Genomic DNA, 24,631 nt, shown 5'->3' on the forward strand with positions numbered 1-24,631 from the left:
GGAACACCCCAGACCCTGATTGCAAGCTTTCACCTGCCGAGATTGTCTTCGGGCGTCCGATCAGAGACATGTTCTCTTTTGTGAATAGACTTGAAAAGTTCCGTAATAAAGCCGTACAGCCCATTTGGAGAGAGGCATGGGCAGCCAAGGAAACTGCGCTACGGACAAGGTTCGTGAAAACATCTGAGAAGCTCAACGAGCACTCAAGAAACTTGCCCAAGATGTCCATTGGGGACAGATGTTTTGTCCAGAACCAGACTGGCAATAGCCTTAAAAGATGGGACCGAACAGGATTGGTTGTCAAAACCGGCCCCAATGACCAATACGTGGTCAAGATTGATGGCTCAGGACGGCTGACGTCTAGAAACCGGCGCTTCCTTCGCCAGTTCCAGCCTGCCACTTCGACCATACAACCGGCACCGGTACGTAACAGCCCAGATGACTTTGAGGTTACTCTGCCTTTGGAGGAGGAGATCTATACGGGACATGAGTGTGCGACTGAGCCAGTCAATGAGGAGCGAAGGATTGCCCCAAGCCCTTCCCCTCAGCCCCAACCCCCAGAGGCACCTCAGGAGGCAAAGAAAAGTCTTCCCGCAGCCCTGAAATGCCTTCTCCCGCACAATAAAGAGGGGTTACAGGAAGCGGTCAAACCTCAGGAGCAGGGGGGGGGAGAAAACCAAGGGGGTTTAGGAAAGATCTGAACATGCCATGAACTTGGGGGGGATGTATGCCAAACAGCATACATGCAAACAAACATGGTTGCAGCGGTAAAAGCTTAATAAAAGTGAGAATCTAGTCCTGAAAATGTCTGGTAAGAAGTTTCCATACATATTTTTATATCTTGTTTGAACATGTCTCGAACATTAAGTTGTTATATATATTCTACGAAGCCTATATTCTATCTCTAGATTCTAGAGATCGGATCTGAACAGAAATTTGGCCGTGAGGCTAGCCAAGCAAAATAGTTTTTGTAGAAAATGACAAAACTGTAAGTCAAGTATATTTTCCCTTGCAACAATTATTTTGCACTGAGCAGACTACGACCCAGATAGTGTCAATTTCTGCCCGATTTATCTGCAACCTGACGACCATGGCAGAGGCTAATTTTCACCTTCCCTCACCACTCCAAATGAGTGAGGATAATTTGGCAGATCATTTTAGAAAATGGAAGAGACAGCTAAATGTTTATATGGAAGCCTCGGGGAACACCAGCAAGCCAGCTAAAACCCAGACAGCCATAATTCTGCACTGTGCAGGCCCAGAAGCCCTAGAAGTTTTTGATCAGTTTGAATTTGATAATTCTGAAGACAAGGATGACCCGCAACAAGTACTAGTTACTTAAATTGCAGCAGTATTGCAACCCAAGAAGTAACGAGGTTCTGCAAAGATATAGATTTTGGAACTTGCCTATATCAACGCCTTTCGACAAGTTTTCAACTGAATTGAAAGCTCAGGCTGAGAAATGCAACTTTCAAGAGAAAGACAAGATGATCAGAGACAAAATTATTTTCAGTGTTCCTCAACATCTCAAGGAAAAGTTGTTGAGAGAACCTGATATCACTTTAAAGAAGACAATCGACATTTGCCAGGCGTACGAGCAGACTGCAAACTACCTGAGAGAAATGAAAGGTGAACAGGAAATCGATAAGGTCTACAAGGGCAAGAAGCCATCATTTAAACCTAGTGGAGGACCATCAAGAAAGAAGGATGGAAGACCTACCACGAGTACGACCAGCAAAGATGCTGAATACAGATTCTGCGGGAAACGCCATGAGCTCAACAAAGCCAAATGCCCAGCCTGGGGGAAAACGTGTAGCAATTGTGGAGGAAGAAGCCACTTTAGGATAAAATGCAAGAAAATACACGCACTTGCTGAAACAGATGACGAAGCATGGCTAAATGCTGTCGGCGACGGAAAAAGAAGGGCTGCAGCATGTTTAAAAATTAACGACTGCAAGGTCAGATTCCAGCTAGATACGGCCGCAGACGTCAATACAATACAACAGAGATTTGTTAGAAAAAATCAAGTAACAAGATCCAGTCATACACTCATCATGTGGAACGGCACTAAGATGGCACCTTTAGGAGAAACAAGATTGTTAGCTAGTTACCAATGAGAAGACAGGACAGACACTCACAGTGAAATTTACAGTTGTCAAAAACAATCTAAACTGTCTACTTGGTCTAACAACATGTCAAGATTTGGGATTAGTCACCATCAATCATGACAAGTTCATCACAAAGGTAGAAGAGGAACCAGGTCATCTGGGAACAGCGAATCTGAAGACAGACCCGGAGATAAGACCACAAGTTCTGCCTTGCAGAAAGATACCATTTGCCCTAGAAAAAAAGGTCAAAGAAGAGTTGGCCTATCTCATACAAAGAGGAATCTTGGTACCCATGACAGAACCGACAGATTGGGTGAGTCAAATGGCCATTGTGGAGAAAGAAAATGGATCTCTACGCATATGCATTGATCCCCGTCCTTTGAATAAAGCTCTTATAAAGGGTTTCGAACTAATTGACCAATAAGATGTTGAAATGTTACGTTTAAGGAATGCACATAATGCATCTTGCTAAAGAAGGGGGGATGTTATGTGTACATTGTTCGTGTTTGGTACCATTTCCGATGAATGTTTTTGTAACCACCTGGTAACCACTGAGTTCAGCACGAGATTAAAGGACTGGTGAGCCAGTGGGCCATTCCCTACTCAGCCGGCAAACATGCAAGTCGAGTCTGTTCTTTGTGTGATTTGTGTGCATGTTGAACCAAACGGCATACACGCTTACAAACAATAATATCAAGGGAGGAGCGGGGAGATTCCGTTAAGACAGGTTTCCGTAAAGGCAGGTTCGACTGTACATACTCAACAATTCTGATGAATGCTATAAGGTCATACTAAGATGGTTTTGAAATGGAAGAATTTTGATGGATGGTAAAAATGACCTTTGTATCTTTCTTTGTTACAGATCAGAAGCCTAGGTCTAGGTCTTTTACTTCTGACTGATGTTTTTATTTGAGGGAACAAGGATGTTTGTTGTCTAAAAAGATGGAATTAATTTTTTTAGTGCAAGCTGTTATGTTACAATTCATCCTAGGAGGGGAATGTAGATGTTGAAATTTTACATATTATATGCTTTCCGTATTAGTCAATTTATTTTTTATCTTGTTGTCTTGGTTAAATACATGACCTTCCTTAGAAAAAATAGTCTTTTCACTTTTATGCAGGAGAGAAGTGTGGACACGCCAGTTGAATTTGTTGTATATTGAATTGTAACACCCAAATACTTATAATCTGACACTTGCTCTATGTTTTCACATTTAATTTCGAGTGGCTGCAGGGGAAGTTTCTTTTTTCTAAAGTCAAAAACAAGTTCTTTCATTTTTTCACATTTAAAAGCTTATGATTTTCACACCATTCAGAAAAGTTTTAAAGTACCGGTACAAAATTCCTGTAACGGTTTCGTTCTCAATTATCGTTGAATCATCCGCAAATTTTATGAACTTGATGTTACTGTTGTTTATTTGGCAATTGTTTGTGTACAGTGTGAATAGAACTGGTGACAAAACACATCCTTGAGGGGCTCCTGTATTTGTTGTGATGTATGTCGATGAGGAATGTTTTAATTTTACCTGGGTTCGGTTGGTAAGAAAATTGCCTATCCTTGATATTAAATTGATTGCAAAACGCCTGTTTTCTAAATTGTTTAGAAGGATAACTGGCTGGATAGTATTAAAGGCTGACGAAAAACCAATAAACAGGATCCTACAGTATGTTTTTGGCTTGTCTAAGTGTCTATATGTTGTCAAGAAATAGCAGAATGGCGTCTTCCACACTTCTCCCGTGATGATATGTTAATTGTTGAGGGTCTGGGCCACACGCCTTTCTCACATTCACACGTCCAAACACATGTCTAACCTCACGTTCTTCAACGACATTATTTTCATTTGTGTCTGTGTTCACACAAGGCAAGTCTCACGAACTGCATTGGTCAAATCGGGAGAATAAAGCATTAAAAGTTTATTTGCATAGCTCTCTTCGTTGTCAACACATACGTTTGTTGGTTTATTTTTGTAGCCCACTATGGTATTAAGCCCAGACCATGTCTCACAAGAGAGTTATTTGACCGAAACGATATTCCAGTTACTTTTTATATTTTTGTTTTTCAACCCAGATGTATAGCTTTGTCTGTGACTTTTAGTTCTGTTTTGTCATGGTTTTTTAAATCCTTTTTTTTAATGAATTAGGTCTTTGATTCCAGAATTTATCCAGAGTCTAGAGTTAGGGAAGATGGTAACTTGTTTTTTAAGGGCCACTATATCAACACAAAATTTAAAATAGTCTGTGACTGTTGTTGTACATAGATCATTGATATCACAATGTGCATTGATAAAGACATTCCAGTTGGTACAGTCAAAACATCCTCTCACTTTGTCTTCGCTTTCTTCAGTCCAGGTGGTGACTGTTCGAACTTCTGGCTTAGTTCGTCTCAACACAGGGCGGTACAGAGCAAAGTGAACACACCCGGTCGCCACTGAGTAGTGCCCATAACCCATGAGAGTAAGTAGAGACACATCACTCCTTGATTCAGGCGAGATTGGGGTCAGGGGTCCGGTGAAAGTTACATGCACATATATAGTCTGTTTCTCTTAGCCGATGAATCACCGTATTGTTTTCATTATAATAAATTAAGTAAGGGGATTTGTCTGAATGGGTTTTAAACACCATTTCTCTTTCTTTACTGTCACGTCATACCCACATCCACACATGAAAGTATTGAAAGATGGAGTCAGAACATTCTAGTCAAGATTTTGATTGAAAATTCAAAACCGTAGGCAGTACTTCAGTGTGGTGTAGTGCTATTAATTGTACAAATTTCAAAATTAAAAGCCGTGATTTGACCTTCTTTTCCTTCCCTCTGGATCCAGAAAAGTGAATTAATTTGATTGGCGTTGCATGGTTTAATTAGAAATCACTTGCCATTGTGATTGTCACCACATGGTTCGAGCTAGTTCTTAAGTATTCGGTCATTATAATTTTACATAACATGCTCTCGCTGTTTTTAACAACAATGATTATAAAACAATAGACAAATGAAGGTTGTGGCTTTATATTGGTCATCGCTACGATGATGTTGTATAATTAGGAGCATCAAGCTCATAATGAGGTAATGGTGAAGATGGGGATGGTGGCAGTGATATTGGTAGTGCCTCTCCCTGAAAATGGCATTATAGTAAACTAAGTAAGGGGATTAGTCTGAATGGGTTGAAATCGCCATTTCTCTTTCAGTAATGTCACGTCATACCCACATCCACTCGTGAAAGATTGAGTCAGAACATTCTAGTCAAGATTTTGATGAAAAGTTCAAAACGTACCGTACTGTATGTTTCCTTTCAGCCAGTATAATTATTGGCCTGTCTTGGTCACGTCCCCATTCCTTATTCCTGGCCCACATCTCATTGCATTAGTGTGCACAATAGGCCAAATCTTTTCTATTCTTCTACTTTTACTCTTATTTCTTCTTCATTTTCTTATTGTTCTTGTTTTTGTTCTTGTTCCTCTTCATTTTGTTCTTATTTTTCTTGTTCTTGTTCTTCCTCTTGTTCTCTTCTTCTTTTTCTTTTTCTTCCCCTCTTCTTCTTCTTCTCCTCCTCCTCCTCCTCCTCCTCCTCCTCCCTCCTCCTTCTTCTTCCTTCCCTGGAGCATAAATTTGATGAATTAATTATGCGCCCTTTTATTGATCAACCTCACCACATACCACTACTTCCAACATATTAACTGAGATGACTCCTCGCTCCTCCCTCTTTTCCCGGTATTAACGATAAGAAATAATAAGGGGAAGTGACTTCGAGAGAAACAGACCATGAAATGTATGACGTGAAAGTTTCAAAGCACTAGGTCACCGATCTCGCGCGAATAACATGGTGCGAATAGGGGCCAGCTGACAAGTGAAATATATCTCACTCGTCATCTCCAGCCTGGTCCAGGTGAGGAAAACCCCCTGGTAGGGAAAGAGTTTTAATATAAATCAAGTAAGGTTTTTAGTCTTTCAACTACTACTGACCTAACAGATGACTTTAAATGTTAATACCCTTTTGATTGCATGAGACTGGAATCTGCAGCGCCCCCTTGTGGAAGAAGTTGCTCTCAGGTGTTGATTGACTTCAGAGTCCAGTCTCTCGAGTGTGCAGCAAAATCTGGTGGCTTTCAATTTCATTCTCTTCTCAGTTCAGGCCTAGGCCTGGGGACTTTCTCTGTTGGCTTTCAGTTTCATTTTCATCTCAGTTTAGGCCTGTGGACTTTGAATTTTTGCTCAGGTATCAGAACTACTTAATTTTCAAGAACGAGTCATGAAAACAAAAGTGTAAAAGTTTAATTCAGTTTAAGATGAGTGGAACTTTCAGAAAGAAAAAAAATTGCACACTACTTACTTTTTTCCCCAGACTTTTAGCTCGACATTGATAGTTTCCATTCATTCTAAGAATCATAGTAACTTAACAATTTATCCCAAAGATAGGCACTGATTAAGAGATATAAATTACAGGTTTGATGAAAATTGATGTATTTTTTCTTTTTGGTCGGGCCATGTAACAAAATTTATTTCTGTTTTATCATTTACTATTTGTATATTAGAAGGATATTGTTTCATATTAAAATTATCAAGTTTTTTGACAGACTTTTTTCCATCTTTGCAGTTCCAACATGGCGTCAAGTACAACTGTTGCAAGGAAATCCAGTCACAAGAAACATGGTCTGTCGAAAAAGAAATCTGGAAAGACGATGAAAAGTGGAAAGCTTAATTATAACTTTTCTGATGAATCGGATGAAGAGATAAAAGCTTTTCCAAAAGAGCAGGTAAAAGTGTTTAAAAAAAGTAAAACTCCTGAGGATAAAACTCCAGTTTTCAAAAAAGCACTGTTGAACTCAGAAGAATCTGTTTTGGCAAGTGATAGTCTCCGCAGAAAATCTGAACTCCCAACAGTGTGTGAAGACTTTGGATTGCCTGTTACAGAGTCTACTCGTATTAGTACTTCACCTACTAATTCCAGAAGATCTGATTGTATTCCTGTGCTTGAAGAACAAGAGAATGAAGTACCCAATGACTGTCGACAAAGTAAGAATCAGAAGTTTATAAAGAGTCCTGGAAATAATTGTCAAAAGAAACCATTTCAGAATGGTGTGCTGCAAGATTTAGCGAGTGACAATCTGCGTAGGACATCTGAACTCCCATCAGTGTGTGAGGACTTTGGCCTGCCAATCACAGAATCGACACGTATTAGTATTTCGCCTACCTACTCAAGGGTAGCTGGCCGTGTAGATCAGAATAAGGAACAACAGAACAAAGTATCCACCAATAAATGTCAAAATAGTAGGAAACAGAATGTTGAAAAGAGTCGTGTAAGTAATGGTCCAGAAAAGCTATTTCAGGATGAAATTTTGCAAGCAGTGAAGCAAGAATATTTTGAACTGGTTCATTCTCTACCCGGAACTAATGTTTATAATTCATTTGTTGAACCTGATGATACCAACAGCTCAAGTTTACCAATATCAGCTTGCCATGGTCAACAAAGTCTAGAGTGGGACCATCTTCCAGATACAACGATGAATCAGAGCAAATTTGGTAGTAAAAAGTGTCTGTTGGGAGGTATTCGTGAAAGAACAGTTCCGAAGAATGATGACTCAAAATTAAGAAAGAAGCACCGTGTAAGCAGCATAAATCCATTGATGCATGGTGGTTCCACCCTGATGAACATAAAGTTGGAAGATGTGAAGGATGAGAGTGTGCATAGTTTTCTGGGAAAAGAAACTCAAGGTTTGTCAAGGGACAGTTATGTTGAAGTTCAGGATGTGTCTGCTCAGGTGAATCTTAGTAGTGTACTTGAAAACACTAGTAGTGAAGCCGAGGTTGAATCTTGTGGTAATGAGATAAGCTGTTCAGATGGAAGATTGTCTCAACCTGCAGACTCTTTTGTAGAAGTACAAGATGTTTCAGTTGAAGCAAATTTTACGTTTGGTGGTAGTAATGAAGTTGGCCGAGAGGGGTTGGAAAGACCAGCAGAGGAGAATGAGTCTACAGATATTACGGGCAGTGTCTCAACAGAATTGTCCAAGTCTTTAGTTTCTGATATTCAAAGCTGTGAATTATCAGTGGAGCATGGGCCTCTATCTCCAAACAATAAACATCACAAGTCTCACCCTATCAATGAAAACTCAGGATCCATGAAACAGTTTCATGAACAGTTTCATGAACATCATTCTTTGCCTGATAGTGTTGATGGTAGGATAGATTCACCTAGCGTGGAAGTTCCAAGCTCAAGTTGTCACAATGGTGATAATAAATCTTCCCAAAAATTGAACAACAACAAGGAAGAAAATGGTAATGTTGATCTCCAAGTTAGAGAGCGAGATACTGTGTACACTTTAGAATCTGGGCTGCCTGGGTCGGCTGGGAAAGCGAAGGAACACACTGGAGCAGATGTTCCCTCTGACACCTCTGATTACTATTCCTGTCATACGACCAACTCCAATCAAAGTGATTTTGACACTAAGAGTTCTCTCAACTCTGACAAAACCTCTCTGCGTGAAGCTAGTAGCTGCAGGACTACATACTCTGGAGTACAAGACGTCTTTTCTCCATCTTCCACACATGTGAAGAATCAGGAATGGTCAAGACAGGATGACCAAGCATCTCCTGTAAAAGAGTCTGATAATATGAGCGAAAAGAGTGTTACTTTGAGCCCTTGTTCAGATGACGGTAGGAGTGAGCAAGGCAACACCCTGTATACAACAGCCAGAGATAATATTTTTGTCTCTTCTGAAACATTTCAACCAAAGGGTGACAGTAGCAGATGGAGAATTTGTGAAAGTCTTAATAGTGATGCTAGTGGAGATGAATCTTCAATGAAGGAAAACGGCTCAGAAATAATCGTTCCTGCCACTGACAGTGAAGATGATGATTATTATAGTGATGAGCAAAGTATAAAAGTTATAGCGTCAAGCTTTGTGGAGGACAACGATGGGGATCTTGCTCTTGGTGAAATAGAGTCTGAAGGTGAACTTAGAAAAGAAAACAGCCTGTGTGGTCTTGTCACATATAATGACAGCAGCCCACAAGAGAGGAAAACATCTGTTTTAACTAATAAAGGGGATGGAGGAGAAATGGACCTTGGAGATGGTGACAGTTTGAAGGAGTCCACCTCGAACCTGAAAGAAAGGCTTGACTCGACATCAGTGAGGTTAGTGTCTTTTTTAGTGGTATTATTAGAATTGATATTTTACAAATGATTGTCTCTTTGGCAAATTGTCAGTGCATTTTATCAATCTATTCTGGATACAGAATAATATTTTGAAAAAAAAAATCAAATTTTCAAGATGCTTTTCTGGTTGCTGAGTAATCTGTTGGAAGAGATAGAATTAACATTTATCACTATCGGTTTATTTTGTTTTGTCATAAAATCTTGCATATGATTATGAATAAGATAATGTGTCAGTCTTCAAAACTGATTTTTATCAGTTGAATGGTTTGATGCCATGTTGCTTAATGGCTTTTGATTAAACTATAATCTTAAACTGGAAAATAACTCTGAGAATGTTAATGATATTTTTAAAAGATTTGTAATTTTAATGTCTCTGGACTTGTAGCTTGCTATTATAAAGGGCTCTTCTCTTTACACCCAAGAACTTGCATTGTGTGCTCACAACACTGGTGCGATTGTTGTGCTTATTTTTGTACTCCTCTCAAGTTTTTCTTCTGTCGTAACTTTTTAATCAGCAAATGTAAGCCCATGGCATGTGCTACCCCAAGACTTGTCATCCTTACATGGCCACACCTTTTGTACTTTGTAATAAGGTTTCTGATATGAACTATGTACTCCAGAATAATAGACCACCCGCAAGGCACCCTGAAATCAGATTTGGTTCAAACTGGTGGTACATGTAGCATAGTGATGAACCTGTATTGAATTGTTTAGAAAAAGGTACATAATTCTTGAATCATTTTTCTTAGCTTTCACTAAAGTTAATTAGTTAGTTACTAACTTAGTCTCTCCCTATACCATCACATACATAAGGCAGAGATGAATTTGTAGATGCTATGTTTGTCTGTCCCTGGCCTGCCTCTCTCTCTCTCTCTCTCTCTCTCTCTCTCTCTCTCTCTCTCTCTCTCTCTCTCTCTCTCTCTCTCTCTCTCTCTCTCTCTCTCGCTCTCTCTCTCTCTCTCTCTCTCTCTCTCTCTCTCTCTCTCTCTCTCTCTCTCTCTCTCCCTCCCTCCCTCCCTCCCTCCCTCCCTCTCTCCCTCTCTCCCTCTCTCCCTCTCTCTCTCTCTCTCTCTCTCACTCCCTCCCTCCCTCCCTCTCTCCCTCTCTCTCTCTCTCTCTCATAGCTCTAAACCAGATATATTGCTTTGTTAAATCTGTTCTTATTCCATAAGTCCATTGTCATCAATTGCTTGTTTCTTTTCTTTTATAGTGAGGAAGTTGATGGTTCTGAGCATGATGATGAAGACAGTAGAGTTGGTGATAGTAAGTACCATATATTATAATAGTAAAAAATACAGTGCATCCTCTCTATAACGACCTTCGATATAATGACATTCTTTATATAGCGACATGGTGCCTGGGTCCTGATTTTGTCATTATATATTATTAGTAATATTTTTGGTTACCTCTCTATTACGACAATTCAACTCTCTATCATGACATTTTTTTCTGGGCTTGACGATGTCGTTATAGAGAGGCTGCACTGTAGAATGCTTGGCGTTAGAGAACTCTGCCAGAATTCTGGGTATGAATAACCCTATCCGTACGCCCTGGGGTCATTTTGTACCCCTGGGGTTTTCTTCTTCACATTTTAGAATACTTCTAGTACGAAGATCTCTGAAACTTTCAGTATTTCTCAATAAATTATTTTGACAGACTACTATGCAAAGTGTACGGATTGGATTAATGAGTAAATTTCCTCTTTGAAAGTGGTGACACAGAGTTCCCCATGTCGTATGGATACGATAGTAAAACATGATGTACGAATAGAAATAATGTTGTTAGTCCAGTGGTCTGTGAACTCTGGCTTATAAATTTAGTCAACAAACATTCAGACAATATTAGTGATTCTGCTTCTAGAAGGATGGTCATAGTTCAAGACACAATACTCAACTAAAAATAGGGCTATGCACTTTGAGGACTATCAATGGTGTGTGCGTTTGTGAAATTGTAGATGCACAAAGTTGTGTAGTGTTTGTGATGTGTTGTATTTTGTAAACATGTCAAGATTACTTCAAATTTCCCCACTGGGATATGATATAAACCAAGTGGTATTTTTGTTTTTTTGTATATTTTCTGTGACGTTTAGCCTATCTTTGACTAAAGTAGTGTGTCATGAGTATTTTTCTATCTGCTGATATGTTCATGTCTCAACATCTGTGCTTACTAGTATATGTTGTCTGTCCTGGTGCTGCCATCTCTTGTTTAGCCTTGTTTACTTCCCAAGCGAAAGTGAAAGTCAGTGGGTTTTTAAAATTTTGTTCATTAGGCTTAAAAAGAAAGATTTATTACATTGTAAATGTATCATTTGCACTCTATATATTTCTGTGAGGAAACATTTTATACATTTATTTTGCTTGATTTGGAGGGAAAATTTACTCTTTAGAAATTGCGATCTGATGATAACCTTTGATTGAAAGATTGAGTGAAAAGAGAGGAGTCAAAGGAGTTTGGGTGCCAAACAGCACAAGAATCTGGATATGGATGTTGCTGTTCTTATGATATGGCTGTATTTCTTTCAAATTGATGAAAACCTTCCAGTTTCAGGTAGAGGGGTGGTTGTGCAGCCGGAAGTCAAGGACCTTGCAGAGAGGTAAAACTTTTTTATGTGTCAGACGATGCCTGTGAATATTGGTTTTTTCTGTGTGTGTGTGTGTTTGTGTGTGTGTTTGTGTGTGTGTGTGTGTGTGTGTGTGTGTGTGTGTGTGTGTGTGTGTGTGTTCAGGCTTGTGCTTGTGCTTAACACCTTAACTGCATCATAGAAATGATAAATGTTAGGCATGCTGACATAATGAGTTACTTCTCTGATTTTAGCCCTATATAAATAGATGCATCAAATTTATAGGTAGAGTTTTTACGATTCATAAGTATGAAATGATAGAAGACACGTTAAACTTGAAGAGAATGGCATTGGTTTAGAATCAACAAATATGACCCTTGTGTTGATTTTTGGCAGATATCTCCATTCTTTGATTGCGAGAAGTAACTCATTTTGTCAGCACGCCTCACAAATTATAAATGAGTGGCTTGATTTTCTTTTTGTATTCTGTTGACATTTCACTGACTAGCAAATATATATCACTGCCGAATGATATATTTCAGTGTTTGTCTACGTTTTTATAGCCAGCGCCCACTTTTGCCATTTTTAAGAGGCTAGAATTTTCATACTGCCCACCTACATGTATTTCCAAAGGGGGCTTTAAATAATAATCTACGTGTCACAACCGGAGTGATCCCCTCTGCCAACCAAAATGATAAAATCATCCAATGATGGGGGATATTATGATATCGCCCATGTTGGCAACTCTGTTTTATTTGAATGCTATGTGGTTGTGAATATTGTCTCATTTTTTTCGCCCATGCATCTTTTTTTCTACATGACTGCCAACTTCACCATGTTTTCTCCTCTTCTCTTTTGTTCCTTTGACTCTCCCTGTGGGTGTGTGGTTGGAGAGTGCCAATGCTAGGTACCACCTTTTCTTTCCCTCCTCTGTTCCTGTCTGTCTTACTTTTAACCTGCACTAAATGACTATTATTTTGTGTGTTATTTACTCAAACTCAATGCAGACTTTCTATTCTCAGACAAAGGATGGACTCCAGTGACGATGACAGTGACTTTGAGAACTGTGAGTATCATCACCCTCACCCTTTCAGAATTGAAGAAATGGATATGATATATATGTACAAATACAGTTGAGCATGGATATTTCAAACATGTCGAGTGTTGACTGTTGTGTTCCTCGCACCTGTAATTCAAGTAAACCAAAATGGAATATGAGAGAAATTATGTAGTAAATGCATTAAGGGAAGGAGCGACCCTTGATTTTGCAGATTTTGGGTCAGGCTATGCAAATTTTATGTTGGCTGATTTTTGGAGATCAACCTGTTTTTTGTCTAAATATAGCATGGATAAAATTGAGAAAGTCTTTATTCTCCTGGTAAATTGCCTTTGAAAACATGAGGATGGATTAATATAGTGAATTTTCACAATTATTGTCAGTTTTCGCAAAATGTAATTTTTGTGCAGTTTTTTCCCTACTCCTTCCTTAGTTTTCATCCTTTTGACATGAAACTTTCAGGAAACATAGATGGCAAGGCTATCATCAATGTAACAGAGAGATATTTCCACAAAAAATAATACTTTTCTATTGGCAAGCTAAATTTAGAAGGGAAAAAAATTGTACTTTGGCAAAATTATCTTTTTTTTTCTTTTGCACTTATTGAAAAAAAAACTCGCTGTTACGCTGATAGGGTCTGGTTCAGGTATACTCTCACCAAATGTGGTCAAATTTGGTCAGTAAATAAAAAAGCCTTAGGGATTTGAAATTCATTGTTTATTTTCAAGATGGCGGCCGTTTCCATAGCAATCGCTGTAGCTATGCCAAAATAAAATTGCGTATCAAGAGATTTTACTATGTCTAATTTATATGTGTACCTAGATTTGATCTCGGGCAACAAACATAGAAAATGGTCCTCAAGTGTAGCTCCTCCCGTTAAGGATATAGATGTGTATTATCTATAAATTTGAAATTGCTGTTTGTTTTTTATCATAACATTGATGGATAAGTTATTTTTTATTGCTGCTTTCTAGTATTGTTCCAAAAACAATTAATTACTGTAATGAATATATATATAATCAAATTTGAATGATGCTACATTTAATTTCTTCTCCAACAGTCCTTGAGAAGATGAAAACTCAGTGCGACATAAAGAAACAGAAGCAGGAGGATTTGTAAGTGCATGTTCCAAATGTTCTGATTTATTTTCTGTGGTAATTGTGTTGTGTACAGTGTACACTTGATACATGATTTATAATCGATGAGTGTAGTATGCTTCCTTCTGGGTCTTCTTGCTGTGGTCTTTCTACTCTTTGATTTTTGTTTTCTCCTCTGATTCTGTTGATTTAACACATGTGTGTTTATTGAAAACTACCAGGGAGAAAAGAGTGCTGTAGTTGCAATTTTTTCCTTTTCATCCTTATCTGTCTTGATCAGTTGTGTGGTTTGTTCCATCTCATTCATCAAAATTTTTATCAAAGTTTTTTAGGCATACTCTGGACACATTTAAAACACACATACAAACTATGTAGGTAATGGAAATTTCACTGTTGCAATTTTCAGACGATCCTTGGATGATTTTGTTGTGAGTGATGCTGAGACAGAAGGCAGTGATGATGTGGACTCTGGAACAGATGGTGATGATGAGGAAGATGAAATGTTACTTGCAAAGGCTGATAGAAAAACAGTAGGAAGACATCTGAGGTAAGAATAACAAGAATTTTTTTTTTCAATTAGCGCTACTAAGGCCTGTTTGTGAAAAAAAATTAAAAAATTTTCTTTTGGTATTGATGTTATACTATATATATCTGTCTGTGGCCTAATTTTTCTCCTCTTTTCTTTGTTATATTCATGGTGTACTCTTTCTGAACTTTCACTATCTCAGAAAATGCCCTGAAAAAGATTTTTTTCTCTCATTTTTTGCGTATTGATAAAAAAATTGAAAAACTTTATTATGACTGGATTGAACGATATTTATTTTGAATCCCATGTGCTAGGACTTCACAGAAAAAGGAAGATGGAAATTGACTTAATGTGGAGTGCAGTTGAAATTGTCCAAGATGGGCACCCACTGTTTTGGAGAAAAGTTGTTGTCTTAGACAGGTGGTTGTCTTGGACCTTGTCATTATAATACAGGATATGGGAAGTGGTTGTTTGTACAGGTGATTGTCGTGGACAGGTGGCCATCAAAGCAGGTTCAACTCTAAATATGAAAAATCCTATTTTTTCATTGTTCAGAGAAGGGATAAAACTTTCAGTATAAAAATAAACTAGTTGTTTTGTTCACTTTTATAAAATTCTTTGGTATCTGCTGTATTGTTGACTTGGTCGCTGTTATTGAGAATAGTAATCTCTGGTATTTTCCCTATCGTATTTGTTAGTAATATTGTAGTGATAATGCTGCTTCTTCTTTCCTATCAAACATCTATCGTCATTATATCCCCTTCTTCTTTTTTATGTTTGTCACTCTCTTGTAACACCTCTAATCTTCTGGCGCTCATATGACCTTATGAAGTTGCGAGCACCGTAATACCTCTACTAAAACTAAAACTGATGTTGATTTGTTCGAGCCTCAGCTCAGTCCGACGTTGTGTCCTTGGGAAAGGCACTTTTCACAAATTTCCCACTTGGCTTGGTCCTTTCAGGAATGGACATTAAACACGGAGGTCCTGCCTCTTAAGTAACCTAATAGTGTTGATAGTGTTAACCTATACCGTTTAAAAAAAATGTTGATTTGAAGTATTTCACCTTCAAGAAGAATTCATATTTTTTGTCAGAGTTCTATAAATGGAAAGATTCAGTTTTCAAAGAGGCATGTATGGGTTGTTTTTTGTAAGCTCATCATCATTTGACTTTCTTCTCAGAGGAGAACAGGAGGTTGGCAGGTTCTACTCGTGGGTCCTACTTCTTTAAATTCCTTTTTTTTTGTTTCTGTTGATCGGTCTTTATAACTGCCAACCAGTACGTAAAAAACTTATTTTTTAATACTTTTTGGGGGTCAGAGTATGGAAGTCCATTTTTGTGTCCAAAAACATCCATTCTTTGTTTTCTAGTTTTGCTCCTCATGGACTTGCTGATGTTAAACAAAAATTATGAACTTTCAAGACCAGATTTGTGAATATTTTATGATGGAAATGAAACCCATAAGTCTTTTGTAGCTGTGGCCTCTTACCATAGTCAGCTGTTGATGTATGTATAGTATAGGGTTTTACGGCGCTCGCAACTGCTAAGGTCATATGAGCGCGCGAAACACAAGTTTGTTTACTTTCGCAAAAGTTCGCTGCACGATTGGTTAACTAATTGATTCTAAAATGCTAAAATGTTAAAATATTAAAATTCAGTGTAAATATATTTGTGATTTAAAACAACTCTTATAAGTAACAATAACAAATTTTAATAGTACGTTTTCATTTTACAATTTGCCATTAAGGCCAATGGCCTTCATAAAATTCAAGATTTTGCTGGGACCAACGACGGAAAAAATATCTTGCAATTTCTTGCATTTATAATATTTCCTTCGGATCTCTCCAAAGTCCAGACATTCTGTTAAGATGTGTCTAATGGTAAAATCTGTGTCGCATCCGACACAGAACGGCTTCTCATCTGCCTGTAGGAGGTATTTGTGGGTCAGGGCCGTGTGTCCGATGCGCAATCGAGTAAAAATGACTTCGTCTCTTCTGGAGAGGTCCGAAGGATTTCGCTGTTCTAGTTTGGGTTTTATTTCATATAGTTTATTATTTTTCTGCTTTTCCCAGTGGCTCTCCCACAGACTGGAGGTGTACTTTTTGACTTTATTTCTAAAGTCAGTCTGTGGGAGAGTGTTTGTCGTTGATCCCAGCAAAAGGGATGAAGCTTTCTTTGCCAGGTCGTCTACCTGCTCGTTCCCTCGGATGCCCACATGGCTGGGTATCCATGCAAACATGATGTTTTTTCCTGTTTCGGATAGTGTATGAATTTTCTGTTGTAGCCTAACTATTTTTGGATGTAAGAGTGTGTAGTTTGTGAGTGAGGTGATGCAAGACAAAGAGTCAGAAAGGATAAGGAAAGATTTGTTAGGAGAATTTTCTACAGAGTCCAGTGCCATGTCAATGGCAGTGGCCTCCGCAGTGAAAATGGAGGCTTCAGGATGGAGTCTCCTCTGGTGTGTATTGTTGGGAGATAGGGCTGCGGCGCCCACTTCATTGTCTTTTTTGGAGCCGTCCGTGAAGATGAGCTCCGCACCGGGGTATTTATCTATTAGTTTTTTGTAATCTGCTTTAAAAGTTTTGGTGTTTGTGCTTTCTTTGTTGTGCGTGGTCAGCTGTAAGTCTACTTTTGCCTTGGTGAGGTGCCACGGAGGGAGGTCGGGGAAAAGAATTTGTTGGATGTCTTGTTTGGAAAAGTGTAAGTTTTTGAGGTCCTCAAGGATTCTGAGGCCGAAGGGTTTGATGAGTTTTTCGTTGTTTTGGAATTTGTTTATGGTTTCTGGGTTTGTTTTAAAAATGCTGTTGTGCGCTGTATTTTCCGGTGTTGAGCTCTGTTTAACTGTGTATTGTAGTGAGAGTTGTGTGCGTCTGAGTGAGAGTGGTGGTATGTTGGCCTCGGCCTGGAGGCTCTCCACCGGAGAAGTGCGGAAAGCCCCCAGAGCGAGGCGGAGTCCTTGGTTCTGTATTGGGTCTAGCATTTTTAAGATGTGTGGTTTTGCCGATCCGTAGACTTGACAACTGTAGTCAAGCCTGGACCGGACAAGGGAGATGTACAAGTGGAGAAGGTGTTTTGAGTCCCCGCCCCACTCCGGTTGCGATAGAATTTTCAAAGCGTTTAGCGCTTTCTGGCACCTCACAAGAAGGTCTTTGATGTGTGGTATGAATGTGAGTTTTTTGTCGAAAATGACGCCGAGGAAACAAGCTTGGTCCTGGACGGGAATCCTTTCCCCGTATAGTGTCAAATCTGGCTGCAGCACATGTCTGCCTGTTCGGCAGAAGTGTACTGCAACCGTCTTTGACGGGGAGAGCTTGAAACTGTTATTGTTTGCTCATGTTTCGAGTTTGTGCAGCTGCTTGCAGCTGCCTTTCCATAGATCTCAAATGAGGATTTTTCGAACGGCAGCATATCAAAAAGTCGTCAACGTATAACGAGCTGTCTATGCTGTTTGGAGGGTTTTCACTATGGAATTTATTTTAATTTCGAATAGGAGAGGAGAAAGGATGCTCCCCTGGGGGACTCCTTCCTCCTGTTGGTGGGGGGTCAGAAAGGGAGGATCCGACACGAACCTGGAAGGAACGGTTCTTCAGGAAGTTGCCAATGAAGGCAGGGAGGTGACCGCGTATGCCGAGTGTGTGCAGGTCTCGAAGAATGCCGTACTTCCAGGTTGTGACGAAGGCTTTTTCTAGGTAAAAAAAGATGGCGATCATGTGGCCTCTTTCAGCGAACGTCTCGCGTATAAAGGTCTCCAGGTGGACCAGGTGATCCAGAGTGGATCGAGTTTTCCTGAATCCGCACTGGAGACCGCTCAGCGAGCCCGTCGTTTCCAGAAACCACATGAGTTGCCTGTGGATCATTTTTTCAATTAGTTTGCAGAGACAGCTCGTTAGTGCTATTGGTCTGTAATTGGATGCGTGTGTGTGGTCCTTGTTTGGTTTGGGTATTGGAATGCCAGTGGCGAGACGCCAAGACTCCGGAAAGGAGTGCGACCGCCACATGTCGTTGTATATGTATAGTAGGAGTGTGAGTGTTTCTGAGGGTAAGTGTCTAATGATTTGGTTGAGGATGTCATCCGGTCCCGGGATTGTATCGCCCAGGTCCGAGATGCACGATGTTAGTTCGTCTATTGTGAAGTCTGCGTTGTAGGTTTCAGTGTTGTTTGAGTGGAAGTTTAGGTGTTGTTTTTCTCTGTTAGTTTTGATGTTTTGAAAAGTGGTGTTGTAGTTTGCTTGGGATGAGTTTTTGGCGAGAGATGTAGCTATTGTGTTTGCGATGTCTACTTGTGTTTCAGCTGTGGTTCCATCCGGCCTCTGGACGTGCCGAATGGTGTCTGTGCGTCTACCTAAGAATTTTTTAGTAATTTTGAAAACTTGGTTGAGTGGTGTCTGGCTGTTGATTTTGGAGATGTATTTTTGGAATGATTGTCTTTTGCTCTCCCTGAGGCATCTACGTGCCACAGGTCGAGCCTTTAAATAATTGATCTTGTTTCTATGGTGGTGTTGTTGACGGCTTTTCGATACGCTGCCTTCTTTTTCTTTACTGTGGCCTCACACTCCCAAGAGAACCAGATCTTGTTCCTCCGGGGTTTTGTTTTTGTTTTTGGTATGTGTTTGTGGCATATTTCTAAAAGCTTTTCGTGGAATTTATTGTAGTTGTGGTCGAAATTGGGATTAAGAATCTGGGAACATTGATTGGCAAACCCGTCCCAGTCTGCTTTTTTGAAGCTGTTGAGCATGGATTTGTTGAATGCAAAAAAGATGTGTGTAGAGGCTTTGGAAGAGGTTACTTGGCCTATGCTGTTTATTTTGACCTGCTGTGTGGGTAGAGTCCCGTGTATTTTGTTTTTAAAAGTTATCAGTTATGAGTTGTTTTTTTCCTTGCACTTAATGACCGTTGCTGTCAATGTGTTGATGTATTACTTTTTATTAAAACTGCAAAAACCCAAACCCTCAGAGGTGGAAAGTCCCTTGTGTTGAAGTCTGTGGACTTGGATGAGGAAAGCAATGAAGCAAGCGCCCGGCAGGACGGAAAGCAGAAGATCTCTACAGAATACAAGATAAAATCACAGAGAGACAAAGGATTAAATGGTGTAGAGAGGAGTGATGCAAGCTACGACTCTGTTGCAAAAACACCAAGGAGACTTCTGTCTTCCACCTCAAGCATGGGAAGTGTGGTTGATGACAGGTTGTTGTCTGATGACGACGATGACTTCAAGCCACAGAAAACAAATTTCAGAACTCCGGTTCATGCACCACCGCAAGCAACTAAACCGTTTCATGGACATTTCAAGACTCCTGCCAAGCCTCGCCTTAAGACAGGTTTGTGGTGATTCTTTCTGTTCACAGTGGTATCCCTCTTTTTTTGTGAGACCTTTTTCTTTTTTTTTTGTCCCTTGCCTTCTCTATCAAATTGACGCCATCTTATTAATGTAAAAAGGTGCACATGTAAGTGTTAATTATTAGGTACATAATTATTGTAACATGTAAGCTTAATTTATGATGACTTGTTAATCTTGTAATCACTTTTCTTCGAGACCTTTTATGGCTGCACACCAACACTTTCTTGGAAACAGCCTTAACTTTGGCTATTCCTGTGTAAAGAGAGCATCTGAGGCTTTACATAAATTTCCTTCCCTCCTATGGTATTTTCTCTTGTACATTTTATTTTTTCTACATACTACATGTTCTTTGTTCTTTTCAAATCTTGATCTGATTGAATAGGATTTGGGGAGGGGGGGGGGGTGTCTCATGGTTTAGAGGTTACAGTGTTCACTTTTCATTTAATAGGTCCCGGGTTCGAAACCTGACAGCTTAAAATTTTCTTCTCTCAAATTTTCTCCTTTCACTTCCTTTCCTGCTCTCCAACCCTGCTCTCTCCTCTGATTTCATCTCCACTTTCTACCACCTCCCCCATCCCCTCCCTCTTTTCACCCTCCTCTTGGCTCCTAACTTTCCACAGCCTGTCAACTGCTACCTCTTGGCTCCTTCATACTGCTGTCTTTCAGCGACATTTCTGATCTTAGGGTAGGCAAGATCTAATACCCAGCCTTCTCAGATGAGGATGAAACATTTTGGAGGTCCTATGTGCAAGTTGGTGGTCCAAAATTGATAAGAGTAGGCTTTGGCTGCCACACTGCCAAAATTCAGAATTAATGCCCACCAAAACTGAAAATGTTTAATGTGTCCCGTGCACCCATACTCATAAATAATATGACCTTATGCTGTTGCAAGCGCCGTAAAACACACACCAGAACAAAACAAAGAATAGGAATGTGTCAAATATTTAATATTTATTGCATTACGAGGCCCTGAACAAAGATATTCTAATCGTCATGTCAGCCAGTGTGCCTACACACTATGGCACACAATGGGAGGTGACCATTTACGCCAGCAAATCTTGTGTGCTGTATAAGGGAGGTCAACAGGAGGGAGTTGTATTCTCATGGTGTGTTACTGAGCCAGTTTGTTCGCTGTGAGAAAAAAGAAGTTTGAGGGGCACCAATGGTAGAACCTTTTTTTCTGTCCCTTTGTTGTTTCTGTTTGTCTTTCTTGCCTTTTTCCAGCGCTAATTGGCTGCTATTGTATCGATGTGTTTCTCTTTACTCCAACAGAACTGTCAGTAAACGGGGAGAAGCGGTGAGAAAGGTCTCAATGTTTTTCTCCCTTGTTATGGGTACAAAGCAATGAATGCCCATTGGATACGTTGTTCTCTGTGCTATTTATCAGCGAATTTCAGCTTTCTCTAGTCTTTCTTTGCTGTAAAAACTGTGTTTTCTGGCATTTGCTTCTTTTTTGGGGGATCTGTTGCCAGTTCTGTGTTGTTTGTCAAATTGAGGTTGTTGTCTATTTAATTGGATTGGCCTGAAAGTTTATTATGCAAAAACTAGGATTGGTGGAGGAGGGGCCACTGGTGAGTTGTACTTCTTTTCTTTATCTGTTTTGTGCCTGTCTGTCTGTTTGTCTTAATTTTTTTCTAGCTCTAAATGACTTTTATTGTGTGATTTCTTTTCTCAAACAAGAATAAATAGAATCATAAAAGGAGAACATGTACATGTAGCCTAATATACACATGTGCTATCACTGTTACTTTTAAAATACTTTCCAGCTCTCCCTGAGCATCCTATGACGGCCCCACGACTGTCAGTGAAGTCAGCTCTTGGTGTGAGTGACGACTCTTCCTTTCTGGAATCTCTGTCTTCTGATTTACCTGACTACAAGAGACACCCAGAAGCTTTGAGGTTCGATTCTAGTTCTTTCTGCAGTTCTGATTTTTAAAAAATGAAATTTTTTACTTGATTGATTGTTAATAGATCTTATACACCTTACATAAACATAATTTGATCCTTTAGAAGGAGGGCTTCTTTGTATTGCACTAGTAGATTTCAACTTTTCAGAGTTGTTCACTTTGCCACACCTTTTGTTTTTTCATCTTTTGTCAAATTTTTTAGAAAGAGACCTACATTTAGGATAACAAGCACGGATTTAGACAGGCAGATAAAATTGTAAACAATCTGTTTAATGACAAAAGATGGGTCATTTTGAGTAGAATGTAGGCTGTAACACAGCATAATTTATATATGGAGAGATTGTATTTTTTTGTGTTATTAAAACTGTCCAGCTGGCAACTGTCACAAGCGTATTTTGTATGAGACAGGAACATGGTATTGAGCATTCTGTAAAGTCTTTCTCTTTTCCTTTTCCAGGTTTTTGAGGCACTTCAAAAGCATGACAGTGAAGGCTGAACTGACGACCAAACTCTTTACTATTTTCAACAGTAAAGTTTTTGAGAAAAAGGTTTAGTAAAGGAATTTTTTAGCATCTTTTTATATTTCTCTCTCCTTAAATAATTTTTTTTTTTCTGTACCTCTTCAATTTATGAGTGTTATATTTAAAGAAGTCAATGTGCCTTTCTGTATACCATGAGAGCTTTTTTATATTCTTTTTTTGGGGGGTAAGTGTTTTAAGGCGCTCGCAACCGCATAAGGCCATAGGAGCGTGGAGATTTTTGTGGAATGCGGAGGGTACCACTGGAAGGTCCTATTCTTTACTATCCCTATGCTGTATCTGTCAATCTTTCTTGCTTTTTTTAGCACTTAATAATTGTTAGTGTGTTGACGTGCTTCTCTTTACTCTGACACCCCCCCCCCTCCCCTAAATTTAATTGTCAGGTATGTGCCTTTGTGATTATCGCTCTGGAAAATAGTTTACGATAGCGGGTTATCTCCAATAATGGAACATCCATAGCTGGATCTTCTTTACTGTAGTAAATTATTTGGTCACAAAACGTGCTGTGATCAGTCACTTTGTTTTCGCTCAATTCAGTTTTTTCTGTAACAACATGGAGATTATGCCTCAGATAGTCATCTTTTTCTACATTTTTTCACTTTTTGATTATTGTGTGTTTTGTCCCATGGCAGTTTACTTGTTTTTATATGATACAGTCATCCCAAAATAGTAACAATATTTTGATTTTCCTCCTCGTCTTGTCACAGCTCCCAGCTGACTTGCCCATTGAGTGGAACAGTCGGTACCTGAAGACGGCCGGTACCTTCTCTGTGAGAGGGACAAAAGACAACTTGGTTGGAAAAATTTCCCTGTCTGCCAAAGTCTGTGATACCCCAGGTAAATGGTTTTCGTTGGCTCTTCAGTAATTTTTACCTACTGTAAATTATTTTGGGGGGTTTATTGTCCATAAATTTTTTAAGTGTCTGAAGGGAACGGACGGGTGGGACTTAAACTGAAAATTGGGTCAAAATATCGTTTTTGAGGTTTTTTCACAAGTGAATAGCTGAATGTGTTTAGCTATCAAGTCCGGTATATTATTTTGCTGAGATAAGCATATTGTATGTGAAATTTTGTTTCATATGGCTACTAATAGTATAACAGTAAGTCATTTTTTACTTCAATGGCCATTTTCTCAGAATTGTGTTTTTCATGGACAATATGCCACGAAAATCCTGAAATCTGTCTTATTTCCTTAGAGACTTGAAGTTAGGCAGGGTGATAGCTTATCCATGTTTCTAGATAATGAGCTAGTTATTTTTGTCTTTCTTTGTGACTGACTGGGGGCATGTCCATCTATATCAGGTTAGGGGTTGTATTGTAACACTTTTTTACATAATGAAATTCCAAGTCATGCTCCTTTAATGAAAACAACCAAATAAAAAAAGTAGTCACCCTATTACCTCAATATAGGTCCTGCCTTTCCATTCATATCTTACAAAGTAGAATATCTTGATTAGTGTTTGAGATTTTAGGAATTAAAGATCTGTGTTATTTTCAAGATGGCCGCCGTCACCATGGCAATGAGTGGCATTGAGTCATACTATGCTAAACTCATTTATATAGGTCAGTGAATACATTTTTTTTCTTGCTCACCAGACCTCCCCCTTAATTTTTTTTTTTACTATTACTGGACGAAAATTTTGTTTTGTCACAAAGATTCCGAATCCTTTCTTCCAGACAGCAGACAATAAATTACCATACATCATTCCTATTGACGTTCAAATTCATAATTGATGGCTGAATTAATTCTTTTAAAGGCTTGCAAATGTACAAAAAAAGTAGTGTTGTGTGACTAGATGTTATAGAGTACAAAATATGTTTGACTTCTCCCCAGGTAGTACAGTAGTCTCAGCCTAAACGCACACCATACAAAAGCACGCTCTGCTCAAATGCACGCTTTCATCATCTGACGCGTTTTTTATTGCTACATAATTTAGACGCTCAAATGATATTTGGTGAGACTGCCCCTCACGCCGAACAAAGAGAGTGGTGGACAGCATTTTCACACCCAACTTTCCACAGACACATAGGTCTAGGACTGGTCTGTGAAATGTTGGGTGGTTGGGGGACTGAAATGTTATTTGATTGGTCACTTGAAATGTGTCTTTGAGAGAAGGTTTCTGACTGGTCTGTGAGTGACTGCATGTAATGTTTAGTTAGACCTAGGCCTATGATGCACAACACGTGTGAATGCTTGTCCATGAATTCACGGTCGGGGGTGGTTGCTTGGAAAGCCACAAGGCTTGGCCATCGTCTCTATGATTATCACCAACAGTTTCCTCTTACGCTATCTGTTCCCGACATTTTATGGTGCATATCATTACTTGAGTCTGTATTTTTACTCCCCC

General features: G+C 39.3%; 2 protein-coding genes across 2 annotated transcripts in view; one reads left to right on the top strand and one right to left on the bottom strand.

The window, feature by feature from the left end:
- Positions 1 to 6,234, bottom strand: part of LOC101846247 — a 30,912-nt gene extending 24,678 nt beyond the window's left edge. Inside the window, exon 1 of the mRNA XM_035972397.1 lies at positions 6,094 to 6,234. Within this exon, the coding sequence (XP_035828290.1) occupies positions 6,094 to 6,219 (126 nt within the window). The 5' untranslated portion in view covers positions 6,220 to 6,234. The remainder of the gene's footprint in view (positions 1 to 6,093) is intronic.
- LOC101846459 overlaps positions 6,218 to 24,631 on the top strand; it is a 23,685-nt gene continuing 5,271 nt past the window's right edge. The window contains exons 1-11 of the mRNA XM_035972396.1: positions 6,218 to 6,319; positions 6,698 to 9,238; positions 10,470 to 10,522; positions 11,801 to 11,852; positions 12,842 to 12,885; positions 13,937 to 13,991; positions 14,380 to 14,520; positions 19,453 to 19,817; positions 21,604 to 21,736; positions 22,202 to 22,292; positions 22,991 to 23,120. Coding sequence (XP_035828289.1) covers positions 6,705 to 9,238; positions 10,470 to 10,522; positions 11,801 to 11,852; positions 12,842 to 12,885; positions 13,937 to 13,991; positions 14,380 to 14,520; positions 19,453 to 19,817; positions 21,604 to 21,736; positions 22,202 to 22,292; positions 22,991 to 23,120 — 3,598 coding nt within the window. The 5' untranslated portion in view covers positions 6,218 to 6,319; positions 6,698 to 6,704. The remainder of the gene's footprint in view (positions 6,320 to 6,697; positions 9,239 to 10,469; positions 10,523 to 11,800; positions 11,853 to 12,841; positions 12,886 to 13,936; positions 13,992 to 14,379; positions 14,521 to 19,452; positions 19,818 to 21,603; positions 21,737 to 22,201; positions 22,293 to 22,990; positions 23,121 to 24,631) is intronic.

Source organism: Aplysia californica, unplaced genomic scaffold (assembly GCF_000002075.1).
Source record: "Aplysia californica isolate F4 #8 unplaced genomic scaffold, AplCal3.0 scaffold00677, whole genome shotgun sequence".
Taxonomy (NCBI): Eukaryota; Metazoa; Mollusca; class Gastropoda; order Aplysiida; family Aplysiidae; genus Aplysia; species Aplysia californica.